At 37.7% G+C, this 13,501-nt stretch overlaps 1 protein-coding gene across 4 annotated transcripts in view; it reads left to right on the top strand.

Moving 5' to 3' along the window:
* The window catches only part of MYT1L (myelin transcription factor 1 like), a 126,932-nt gene extending 113,920 nt beyond the window's left edge, over positions 1 to 13,012 (top strand). For 2 of the 4 annotated variants that reach the window (XM_050972398.1, XM_050972397.1), the window contains exons 18-21: positions 4,157 to 4,248; positions 7,268 to 7,371; positions 11,805 to 11,948; positions 12,272 to 12,412. In XM_050972398.1, the coding sequence (XP_050828355.1) occupies positions 4,157 to 4,248; positions 7,268 to 7,371; positions 11,805 to 11,948; positions 12,272 to 12,412 (481 nt within the window). Of the gene's footprint in view, positions 1 to 4,156; positions 4,249 to 7,267; positions 7,378 to 11,804; positions 11,949 to 12,271; positions 12,413 to 12,988 lie in introns of those variants that run through there. The other 2 variants (XM_050972400.1, XM_050972399.1) reach the window with 2 other exon arrangements.
* Positions 13,013 to 13,501: the final 489 nt, after the last annotated feature.

Here is a 13,501-nt window from a genome sequence, read left to right as displayed (position 1 = left end):
TGGTTAGTTGCTGGTGCTTCTCACAGCCCTACCAAAATGCTGTGGCTTCAAGCCCTGTGGCATCCAGAGTCTGACAGAGATAATTCATTTTGGTACATTTATACCAAATATAAACCATTTATACTGGAATTTATTACAGCAGTACCCCAGCAATGTTGTTAGAAAGCCTAACTCATTTTTACCATGGAAAGAATACTCAACTGTGTTTATATGTTCTTATGATTTCTTGTGTGTATGAGAATAATGGCAGGAGCAAGTGAGATAACTGTGATTAATTTTACTGATTCTTTGCTGAAATGAATGAGCTGCAGAATTGTGTAAAAATAAGTGTAAAGTTTGAAAACCTATGACAAACATCAACTGTAAAGGCTTCAAACTTAAAATAGAATATTGGAAGGGACCCACAAAGATCATCAAAGTCCAGACCCAAGAATCACACCAGGTTCCTGAGAATATTGTCCAAACACTTCTTGAACTCTATCAGGCTGTCACCATTTCCCTGAGGAGCCTGTTCCATTGCCCAACCACCCTCTGGATAAAGAACCTTTTCCTAATATCCAACCTCAACCTCCCCTGATACAGGTTCATAGCATACTTAATGCAAGGATAAGTAGTATCCTTAACAAAATTACTAGATATTTCTCATAGTCTTTTTTTCATTTCTGAGATATTTAAAGCATGTATTGCATAACTCTTAAAGCACTGAAATAGCTTTCACTTGTGTTCTTTTGTTTGCCAGTCACAGGAAAAAAACAAAATCATATCTACTCCTGTGACCTTCTGTCTCCTTCTACCCTTCAGTCTTCTAGAAATCTCAAGCAACTCTCAGTCTCACTGGGATCTCAAGTCAAGCTTTTTGGTTAACTTTACACCTCTGTAGGGTTCAGCCTTTGTACAACAGCCCACTTTTGGTGCAACACTGCCTTCACCTTGTTTTTCATCTTATCTTCCCATATATCCTGAGTTCTTTTGGCTGTTCTCAATTCAAAGAGCAGTTGCCCTCAGTAGAAGTAAACATGGTCAATAAGATAAGAGGTAGAATGTCCTTGCAGACTAGAAGCTTATTCTAAAAGTCCTAATTTACTTTTTAATTGCTTAAAACAGTTTTAGGTAACTTAATTAAGAACAGAGCAAAGCGGAAAAGGATGCACATTGCTATCTTTGACTAACTAATTTCTGAGAATTTAGACAAGTTAAACAAACTGTAGTAGAAGTCAATACTCTTAATTTAGGTTACTAACTTGGTATCTGCTTCACTGAAACTGAAAGTGCCTGGCTCAGGAAAGTGAGCTCATCTGCTTACAATACAATATATAATTAATGAAGAGACAGATTTGCCAGAAAAGATCTGCAGAGGAAAGCAATGGCATGGTCTGGCTTTGGCATCTTCCTCTGTGGTGAGCAGGATACTTTTGGGAGTTTGGAATGCTTTCTTAAATTGCATCAAGCCACTGGAAAATTTAGGACCATCTATTCATTCATGGCCTCTTCTAAGGACAAATATGTAACAAGCTAAAGGTAGTCACAGAGGTGCATGATGCACAAGTTAAAGCAGTGCATGTAAGGATTGGGGAAGAAAAAAGAGGAAGCTTGTGGATTAGGCATGCAGATGTATTGCAAAAAACCCATTTTGGTCACAGCCCTCCTTTGTCTGTAAATATTGTATTAGATCACCAGTGGATTAGAACAAAACTTATCTGGCTGCAGAACCCTTCTGCATCTTCGCTAGTATGCCCAAAAAAGAGGCAGCTCTTTGCCTTTCCCCTCACTAACTCGTGACTCATCTGGCTGCCTCCAGAAGAAGGTAGATAATCTGTGCAGAAGGACTCTCCAACAGTTCCAGCAGCAAGGATGGAGCACAGCACCCAGATCTTTGAGGTTCAGTTTAGGCAGAAGGCAGCAGTTCAGGCAGAAGGGTGCCTGAATACAGCAATACATCTCTCTCCAGTGGTGATGGGCCACGGACAGTTGCTGCTTGGCAGCTAGAATGTGACCACCCTCTTTTGTGAAATAGGAAAGCTTAGTATTCACATATGGAACCTTGCACCTGGGGCCTCAGAGTGAGAGTGCACCCTGGAGCACCCTGGGCACGCCAGTGGAGAGATAACCTTCCGGGCTAGCTGAGAAGATATCTACAGGTTTAGGCAGTCCTGAAATCTTGGTGTGTAGAACCATGACCTGAGAATAAGATTGGGTCCCTGGCACCAAAATTTGGATTTAGACACATTGAATCACACAGTAGATTTCTAACACTTCGGAACAAATTTGATTTGTTTGATTATTTTTCTCTGCTCTCAGATGTGCTGTTCTAGGATCCAGGTTTCTTCTTGGTCTGTTTGAATGCCATACCTATAGGCTGTTTGAGGGCTGATTCTATTTTCAGGGGTTGTCATCAGTCAGGACTTTTAGAGAGGAAAAGGCTACAGAACAAGATGAGAGTAATCTAATGCAGTTGTTTTTATGCCCAGTGATGCTAACTTCTTCTGAAATAGAGTGAGGACAAAATCTGAGAAAATTCATTAAACCAACTGAAAGGTTAAAAAAATGAAGTCAGTTAAATGATGCAGAAACTTTGCATATACCATTATCCCATTTCTTTCTCTGTGCCAACATTTTTTCCCAAAACACCAAATCCTCTCCTTCTTAATCGTTTTCAAGGCTCCCTTTGACACATCAAGAGGATATTTTACAGTCACGCACTGAGTCCATCGCAGACCTTGGAGTAGTAATTTGGCATCCTACCAACTAGGCTACAGCCAAAAGCTACTAGGTCATGTCATTTCTTGATACTACTAGTATTATTTTATTATACATCTTCTTAGTCACAAAGCTGTATAAAATGTTGAACACTGAGAAAATAGTTTTTTAATATATTTACCTACGAGCAATCCTTTTTTGTATGACTGCACTTGATAATAATAGTCCAGGCTGTTCAAAGAAATGTTTTCAATAATTAAACTATACCTAAATTAGAGGACTTTATTTAGAAGGAAGCTGCATCTTTACTTTAAGGAATGCTTTTAATCAAAGACACCACTTCCCTCCATATTACAGAAGGGATTACTTGTGTATTAGATTTGAATCTGATATGCACAATTGAAAATTGTAAAATCAAATTTTTTCTTTGGATCTGGAGATGAAATAAAAATGTGCCTGTATGCAATGAGAAGTATATAACATTACTCAGTTTGCATGGCTATGAAAACTGAAATGTGGACGCAAGAGGAAATTGTTTGGCAAGCTTCCAAATTCCCTTCAGTAAAGGTAAAGCTTCCTCAGAATAAGATTTTGGTTTTTTCCATCATTAAATTAGATTGAATATGTATTCTCTCTTATCTGTGAAAGTGCAACTACAGAAAAGATGTGATTTTGAAAAATGGGGGTCGTTTGGTGTACCATTACTTGTTAAATACTGAGCACTGTCTAATATGTATTTTAATTTTTACAATAAAGACTGCTAAGACTATGTTGGGTATCAAACTGTTTTGTACAATGTAATTAAAAAGCTTAATATTTTGGCAATGTGAGAGAGAAGAGATAACCGAATGTACATCCATAAATGTAACAAATGCACATTATAAGACATGTATATCCCCCATTAAAACAACGTAATTTCTATTGGAATTACTTCCTTGGGCTCCAACAAAAAGCCAACACGTAAGTTACTGCCATTTTAAGAAAAAAATCAGAAAAGAGCAATTTAGCTAGCTCAGTAGGTGATATTCACCAAGAAAAGCAGTTTATAAGAGCTAGTCATTTGGATGTGAGAGGTAGCTCTTGTCCTCTTCTCTCAGCATTCAGTTTCATGTTTGAACATTTGAATCAAAAAAGGGTGGAAGTTCAGACAGGGACACGTAAATTCAAATTCAAATAACTGCTTTTAAAATAAAACGTTTCATTAAAAGTATTTTATCTTAAGAAAATTGAACTGTATATCTGACTTCTATATTAGCTGTCTATGCAAAAAGATCTTGGAAGAAAAACAAAACAATGAAATCACTACTGGTAAGTCCTTTCTTTTTTCAGACTAGTGCACTCTTTCAGTGCTAGGCAGTGAAGATAAACCATGTCTCTGATACTGTTTTTATAGCAGGTTTGGATTACAGATTTCTTTTCAATGACCTGTCAAAATTAACAGGCTCCTTACTGTTCACAGTTTATCAGGATGCCCCAGAGCTACTTCGGCAATGAAGAAAGCAAAGCTGTCTGGAGAACAAATGCTAACAATAAAGCAGCGGGCCAGCAATGGTAAATTTTTAATCATTAAGTTCTTAAATACTAATTCTCTGTAAACTAAAGTTACTGTTACTCTGTTGCCTTTTTTCCTACATGTATAAATCCACTCCATATAAATTGTAAATTCACTGTCAGTAGGAGTGAAACCAGGTCTTATGCTCTGGAAACCTGAGCCAGGAGTAGAGCAGTCAGACTGAGTTATGTCTATATAAATCTAAAACTCGAAAATATTTCAAAGTAGCATATACCATTATAATTTGCTGGTTCACATTTCATTCATCAAAGGGTGATAGTTAGTCTTATATTGTTGCAGGATTCAGAAGAGAAAAAGGGTTTATTTCCAGAATGTCAATTCCTCCTGAGTTCCCATGAATTCATTTGGAGCTATGGCTCTATAACCTCTGGCAGATGGAGATGGCTTTGTGCCATTTCAGCTCCAGTAAACTGCAATTCTTCCTGGGAACCTTGAGTTGCAGGGAAGATGATGAAGGTACCTTGGATGAAAGTCAGGATAGTACCCTGGTACTTGAAGTGCAGTAAAAGCAAAATGTAGTTCAAATAAGTAATATGATAAAAACTTTTCTGGGAGGTGCCCAAGTCCTGAATTTTCTTGGAAAACTGTGTAGTCACTTAGTTTGTAACAGTGCATGCCTTCTTAACTGTTGGTATTAACCGCATTTAGAGCCACAGAGCATTTGAATGAAGTGCTGGAGGCACCTCAGCCCACACGGCCAGCACAGCTGGAGAAAGCAGTGGCTGTCTTTGTTCAAGAGTTTCTAACCAGGGAGTGAAAGATCTGGATGTTATTTTCTCTACAACCTGGGTAGTATTGAAAACTATAAGTATCTGCCATGCCCAGGAAGAATGCCTTAAGAAGTAATATGTGGATATTTTGGCTACTTGGACACATGGCCTGCCTGAGCAACCCAGTAGACTTCTATGATGGGGTGACTACATCACTGGACGAGGGAAGAGCTACAGATGTCACTTACCTGGACTTCTGTAAAGCCACAGCCATGGTCTCCTACAACATCTTTTTCTCTGAATTGGACACAGATGGATTTGATGGGTGCAGTGTTAGGTGAATAAGGAATTGGTTGGATTGTCACATCCAGAGGGTAGTGGTCAATGGCCCAGAGTCTCACTGAACATCAGTGACAAGTGTTGTCCCTTAGGGGTCTGTACTGGGAGCAGTGTTATTTAATATCTGCATTAATGACATAGACAAAGGGATCAGGTGCATCCTCAGCAGATTTGCAGATGACACCAAGCTGGGGTGCAGTGACACTCTTAAAGGACAGGATGCCATCCAGAGGACCTGGACAAGCTGGAGAAGGGGCCCATGGGAATCTCTTGAGGTTTTACAAGACCAAGGGCAAGGTGCTGCACCTGGGTCAGGGCAAGCCCTGGTATCAACACAGGCTGGGAATGAGCAGATCCAGAGCAGCCCTGCTGAGAAGGATTTGGGGGTGTGAGGGGGTGAGAGGCTGGACATGACCCAGCCATGTGCCCTCACAGCCTGGAGAGACAAAAGTGCCCTGGGCTGCATCAGAGGCAGCGTGGGGAGGGGATTCTGCCCCTCTGCTCTGCTCTGCTCTGCTCTGCTCTGCTGAGACCCCACCTGCAGGGCTGCATCCAGCCCTGGGGTAGCAGCACAGGATGGACCTGTTGGAGTGAGTCCAGAAGAGGCCACCAAGATGATCAGAGGGATGGAGCAGCTCTGTTATGAGGAAAGGCTGAGAGAATTGGGATTGTTCAGCCTGAAAAAGATCAGGCCTTGAGGTGTCCCACTTGCAGCCTTCCAGTACCTAAAGGGATCCTGCAACAAAGATGGAGAGGGACTTTTTACAAGGGCACATAGTGACAAGACAAAAGGGAAAGGGTTTCAGACTGCAAGAGAGTAGGTTTAGATTGGATATTAGGAAAATACTCCTTACTGTGAGAGAGGTGAGACACTGGAACAGGTTGTTCAAAGAAGCTGTGGGTGCCTCCTCCCTGGAAGTGTTTCAGGCCAGGCTGGATGGGGCCCTGAAAAAACTGGTCTAGTCTTCCCAGGTCTGGGAGGATGTCCCAGCCAATGGCAGAGGGGTCAAAACTAGATAATCTTCAAGGTCCCTTCCAACCCAAGCCATTCTGCAATTCTGTGACATCTTTCCTATCAGAATCAGGCACTGAGGGGAAAGGTTTGAAAGATTCCTACCAGCAGAAGAAGGAGAGTGGGAGCAACAGTTTCTCTGGCTTTAGGTGTTCATACTTTGACTTGAAAAAAGACAGATCTATCTGTCTCTTCCCAGGGTTATTTTATGCTTTGTTATATTAATTATAAAGATAAATAAATTAAACTGTTACTGTTTATTTCTGTCTGAATTCTTAGAAATGCAGTTAACTTTAAAGTTCGGTTGCTTTTAATATTTATTTCAAAAAATGTGATAAAGCACTTCCATTTTAAAATTACTCTATATATAGTTATTTAATAAGATCCTTCTGAACCATTCTGAACCATTCTGAGCCATCATCCAACATGAAAAACAACTGCAAAATCACAATATATCCCAGTACGTCGACAAAATTTCTCTTTGTTGAGAAAAAAAAATCTGAATTAGTTACAGGTTCTCTTGATAATGCTGTAATATGAAGAGATTACCATGTTAAGATTTTTTACTTTCCTTCAGAAGATCTGTAACAGTCTTTAAATAAATTACGTATGACAGTGGAGCAAAATTTGTTGCTGCGGGTACATTTCTTATAATAAAGTTAACGGAATGTACATAAAGTTAAAGGTCCTTCTGATCTTCCAGGTATTTTCAGCATTTTCTCTGGAGAATTACTGCAATTTCAAAAGTAAAAGTAATTGAAATAAAAAGTAAAAGTAATTGAAAATACTTCTTTTTAACTGCAGAATAAAAGTTTGAAGAATGCTTTCTTTTTTTGCTTGAAATAAGTGGATTTTAAATATGGAAATAATTAATTCACTGAACTCTGATTTAAACGTTAATTATCTTAATATCCCTTTTATTTTTATGTCACACAGGTATAGAAAATGATGAAGAAATTAAACAGTTAGATGAAGAAATCAAAGAACTAAATGAATCCAACTCCCAGATGGAAGCTGATATGATTAAACTCAGAACTCAGGTAACAGTTTTATGAAGCCCTAAATTCAAGCTGCTTTTTCTACGTGACTGATAAAAAAATGTAGGACATTTATTGTTTCCTTATATATTAAGATATCTATGCATAATTTGCTATTTATAAAATCTGAAGACTGTATTCATTATGCAATTTTCACATCAGTTACCAACAGTAAAAAAAAACCAAAATGAACTCAGCAAAATACATTCTTTAAAATAATGGCAAAACATGACCTGTCATGGTCAGCTTGGTATTTCCCCTTGATAAGGCTGTGCCTTTCTGGTAGTAGTTAAAATATTGTGTGACAACGTGGTCATTAACGTAAGTTACAAGGTGTAGGAGCTCAGATGAACAACATGGCTTTTGTCATGTCTTACAGAGGAAATTTAGACAGAGAAGTGAGTATTTAGTGTACCATGTGATACACTAAATGCAGCCCTTGGCAGCAGTAGTGGTTCCAGAGATCCAGCTTAATTATTTTTTCATTTTGTATAAATTTGTTGGGGGGGGGGCAAAAAAGCAGAAAACCTAACTATTAGACTATTAACTAAAATCCCATTATTCAACAGTTCTAAAACTGGATGGAAAAAGCAAAAGAAGAAAATCAGTTTGATTCCCCTAGAACTTTTCAGTATCCAGCATAGATTCTGGTGCTTGTCTCTTCACATGATTTGAGCACAGACACCAAGAGTGAAGTTCACCCCAGTCACCATTTGTCAGTCTTTAGTCCCATGATGACAGTCACTCAGTTGATCTCAATGGAAACAGAGTAAACCATTCCTTGTTATTTCTTTGTCTGCTGCTTGTGGAGATGGGCACCATGTCTCTTCTCCTCTTGTATAGTCATAAATGCAAGGCAGGATCTGCTTCTTCAGCTTGGGTTTTATTTGATTTCTAAACCTTAGCCAGATGGATACTGAAACCTCACTTCTATTTTATGCCTGCATTCAGAGTTCCACTGTCATTATTCAGCTTTCATAGGATTTGATTCAATGTTTACACAGTTTCCTGATGTGACCAAGTATAACTGTAGGGTAATGAGTACAAAATCTGCAATAACACAAAGCAAGAAGAATAGTCAATGGCAGGAAAATTACATATATTTACTCTTGAGAAATTTGGTCATAAATTTTGAATCTGGCAGCTTCCAATTGTCTCATGTTTTCTTCTGCTTAATACACTGTGGATGCTATTCACATACAGACTGATATGGCTGAGTTTTCAAAAAATGTGAAGCAGTTTGGTTGTTACAGGTACATTAGGTAAATGCTCCAGTTGTCAGTAATTTACTGCACTTTTAATTTTATATTTGGCCAGATGGGTTGAAAAATAAAGCCATGATAGCACTATCACAGGCATAAACCTGTATTGAGTTTCAGAGATTTATCTAGGAATTTCATATCAAGCTTGATCTGAAATGAGTACAAAAGCCATACTTTAGTGGTCTCAGTTCCAGCTTTCATACTTCAGACTAGTGCCATTGCATATTCTTAGAAGTCAGATTAGGCACTTGTGGGACCACTGAATGTTCTTGGTAGGCGAAAGCTCAGCTGAATTTACCAATAGGTTAAAAGGATATTTTTCATACTTCAGTGAAGCAGATTTAGAAAAAGGGCAGATTAAAATGATTAATGGAATTTTTAAAAGTAAAGCTATAAGAGATCATGAAAACCATTATTTTATCTACCTGTCATCTTTATTTCCTAAGATCTTCCTCAACTAAACCTGACAGGTGCTTGTCTAACTGATTCTTTACTTCCCATACTAGAAATTCCACAATCTCTGGGTAATCTGGTCTAATACTTACCTGTTCTTACCCAGCTAGCTACAAAGGCCTTGCAGAGAATCCCAACTGAGTTAAACTTCACAAAAAAATTTAGACGCCTTAGTTTTGAATTCATAAACTCTCCTGAAGATAAGCAATTTACATTTACAACACACAGAGAGTTACATCATAGTCGTTATCAAAGTATTAAGAGGATCAAAGTCAACAGTCCCCGTTATTTGCACCAGTGAAATTATATTGGACATAACAAAATGTTTGCTGATAAACCTATAGAAAATCATCGTGCAACTTAGATTTCAGTAAAATTTGACAGATGGGGAATAAGCAGTGGGAAAATAGTGGAAGTTATGTGAGCACCAGAAGTAGCAACAGTCTTGTTTCATACAGATTTGCAATCCATATGATTGTAAGTGCCAGTGAAAGTTTTTCATATGACACGAACAGGAAATGCTTCCATGTAGAATTTTTCAATTTAATAAAGTGAGAAATCTTTTTTCTTAGTTGGAGCCATTATAAGACTCTCCTTTATTCAGCTGCCTTTTTACTTAAGACTTTGAAGAAAGTATTTTTAATCTAAAATCTTCTAGTAAATTCGTTCAAATTTAGCATGCAAAGATGAGAGGAGCAGAAACACATAAAGGGGAGAGGGGAAGAACAAATCTGCAAATAATTGTGTGTTTTATACAAGAAACAGATTATCCTATTTTCAGAATACACATAAGTAAACATTTCTTAGTTTTAGGGTAAAATGTGGGCAGGGAAATTTCAGCCTTTAAGTGAACAAATACAATAATTACATTTAAAGAGATGAACTTACAGATGAATGCTAAGTGAAGTGGTAAGATATGCTGATCATCTGCCACTGTATTTGCAGATACTCAGCATCTCATGAAAAAAAGCAAAAAAGATGGTTCAAGTCACAATGCTTAGCTAGATAAAAAATCTGTAGAATGTCAGCTCCTGTTGAAGTTAGTGTGAGGTGGCTGCAGTATGCCATACTGAACTGAGCCTTCCTTAGCATCAGACTCATCATTCTGGTCTGTAATATTAAAAAAAAAATAGGATAGGTATTGGAGTATGACTTGACTAAGAAGCACCTATGAAAGATATTTTGCATTTGGATACAGCATTTCCCTCCAATATAAGCTGAAAGCAAAGTAAGAGAGGAGGATCCGGTGTCCAGGTTCAAAGATGAAGAAAGTATTTTTCCTTACTAATATATTTTGTGGAAATTAGCTCAGAATCAATTAATTGTGACAAAAGCAAGTCCCTACAATACTGGCACCTTGGGTTAACTGCAATATGCACCTGGAGTTAAAGCAAGAGATACTCGGAGACTGTTTGTGTAGACACATCTCTTTTCAAAATTACTTCTATCAACTAATGGGCTGTATTTCCATAAGCAGACTAAAAGTGTAGGTCCAAAATAAAATGTGATACCTCTATACCTGACGGTGCCACCAGTTTCCAAACATTTACTCACCAAAGGTCAAGTTGATGTGCGCTTAAGAACCTTTACCCTTCTGACTGTTACTACTGCACAAACCTCTGACCTTCCCATCAGCATTTTAATTGTATCAATTCTTTCCACAGCTCACTCTCTAGGCCAGTATAGAAATGGATAAACCTCATTTTGAGAATTCAAAACCTTGTGTTCTTTGGCATTTTTTCCACTTCACTGGCTTCTTTTTTCTCGTCAATGCATATTTTAACCTACACACACACAGAGCACACTGTACACTCTGTAATAGATGTTAACAGTTATCACCCCATGTGGAAAGTACAGACAGGGCTACAGAGGAAAGTACAGACAGATGTGAGTGAGCTCTGCATGTGCTCTTGATGAGCTGGACATAGGCCAGTGCTCATCTGAAATCCTTATAACTCCATTAGCACAATGCTCTCCACAAGCTCTTTCTCTCAGCAACGCTTTTAGCTCAAGCAGGGCACCATGCAAGGTCAGAGATAACGTGTCTGGTCACCTGGAAACACAGGCAGAGCACAGTCTCAGTTGTTTTCACTTGCACATGAAGCAGTGCCACAGGCCTATGCACAAATATTCTTCAGTTTCTTCAGTTTTACAACTCCCTTTATGTACTGGAAAACTTTCTGACTTTGTACATACATTGCAATAACATGCAGTTGTTCAACTTTCAAAAGCAGCCCTGTGAGTTTGCACAGAATCATGTTATGCTTACAAAGAGCTAAGCATTGGCAGCAAGGAGCTGTGCGTGCTTAATTAACAAGACATATGTGTAGCTGAAAATATAAGAAAAGCGTGACTTACTGCAGAATGCCCCTAAGATTGGCTTCTAGGAGTTTGACTGCATGGGTGAACTTGCAGAACTAAGGTCCTTAATGCCTTTCAACTATACAAGAAAAGCTCTAAAGGAGTGGAATCAAACCCAAGTTCATTCACTCACTATTACCAGTATTGAAAAGACAAGCTGTTAAAGTTACACAACATGCAGTGGGAATAAGAAAGGCTTAGTGACGATAAGAACTGCAAACTCAAGCAAAACCTTTTTAAACATGAATGAATAGACCTTTTCTCCTTTCCCTGGTATTTCTGCTCTCTCTCCCTTCAAAGAATGCATGCTTTGTACCAGTTTGCCTTATATTACATTGTACACAAATTTGTCCATTTTAGATTACCACAATGGAGAGCAACCTGAAGACGATAGAAGAGGAAAACAAAGTAATTGAACAGCAAAATGAGTCTCTTCTTCATGAATTGGCCAATTTAAGCCAGTCTTTAATTCATAGTCTAGCTAATATCCAGCTGCCACATATGGTAAGTGATTGAGAGCACAAGTTAAGGAATTTGGCGATCTTCAGTTCACCTCATACAATAGATACCTTTTTTTTTTATGTTTATGTTTCATCAACCAGTTGGATATTTGTGGTAACAGCACTGAAACCATAGAGATACATTTAACTGCTAACAGACATGGAGGGCCTGTTCCAGTGTATCCTGTAAAATTAAGTAAGAACTAAATAGGCTTTTTAAATATTATAAAAATGGTGGCAGTATGCCTTGCTAATATGTTATGCTTAAATGAATATACGATTAAGAAAATAAAAGTTGTATATGAACTACTATTTAATATCTCGTAGGAACCAATCAATGAACAAAATTTTGATGCTTACGTGACCACTTTGACGGACATGTATACAAATCAAGATCGTTATCAGAGTCCAGAAAATAAAGCCCTACTGGAAAATATAAAGCAGGCTGTGAGAGGAATTCAGGTCTGAACAGCTGCTATAGTGATGAAAATCTTGCTTAAAAAAAGGATGCCTCTTGTTTTTTGCTGCTGTAATTTACCAGAAAGTGTTATATATTTATTTCTGTTTGAAACAGTGTTATGCTTACAAGACTTCATAATGATTTTATGTCTTGCTTTAAAGATAGTAACTGCAGAATAGTTTTTTGAATACATTCACATTTTGTACGTTTTCATATAAGCTGACATAGTGTGATATGCCATGTAATGTTTATAGCTGCTAATGTATGCACATTTTTGGGGTATATATATTTCTGAAGAGGTAAGCTGATCAAAATAAATAGAGTGTAAATTCTTTTTAATGCTTTAGTGATTAAATGTTTTAGTATTTTGAACTGAAATGGACAAAAAAAAAAACAGCTTTGAATGACAATGTTGCGGTCTGCAGCCACTTTTTAAACACTATCATTTTGCCTCATGTTGGAGGATTTTATGGGATTTAAGAAGTACATTTTGTGTGCATATTGTTTCATAGCAAGAATTGGTTGCAAAAATGCTTTATTTTTGAACAATGCTTGAAAATATTATGTGACTTTTGTTTTTGAAGGATGGTGTGTGGTGGGGGCAATAAAATGAGGTTTTTTGAATTCCAAGAAAATGGCATGGATTAGATGTAAGTTACAAAATGGGTAATTTATTGTAAGACAACATCAAGCCATGGAAACTTGACAGAAGATTCAAAGCAGCTTAAACAGCACTTTTTAATTAACTTCTAAGCATTACATGGTATGAATATGGGAACTTCCATTATGAACAGAACTATATCAGAGGTGGACAACGTGAAGATTTCAGCTTTTGTTTTCCAATAAACTTTGGAGCCAACATTCTCTTATTTCTACCGGACTGCTAGTGCCCCTCTGAACTATCTGTTATAGCAATGTAGTTCATCTTTCAGAAATTCTGTGGTTTCAATTCAAGATGAAGGACAATATTTAAAAGTTAATATTGCCTTTTCACATCTTTAATTTTGGGATAAATACAAATGATCTGTGTCTATTAGAGTTACTGAATTGCATTCATTGCTGCCTGTAGTAGGAATGCAGTTCAGTAAAGATTTTTC

This window comes from Serinus canaria, chromosome 3 (genome assembly GCF_022539315.1).
Source record: "Serinus canaria isolate serCan28SL12 chromosome 3, serCan2020, whole genome shotgun sequence".
In the NCBI taxonomy this organism is placed as follows: Eukaryota; Metazoa; Chordata; class Aves; order Passeriformes; family Fringillidae; genus Serinus; species Serinus canaria.
This window is presented reverse-complemented; position numbering and strand designations above follow the sequence as displayed.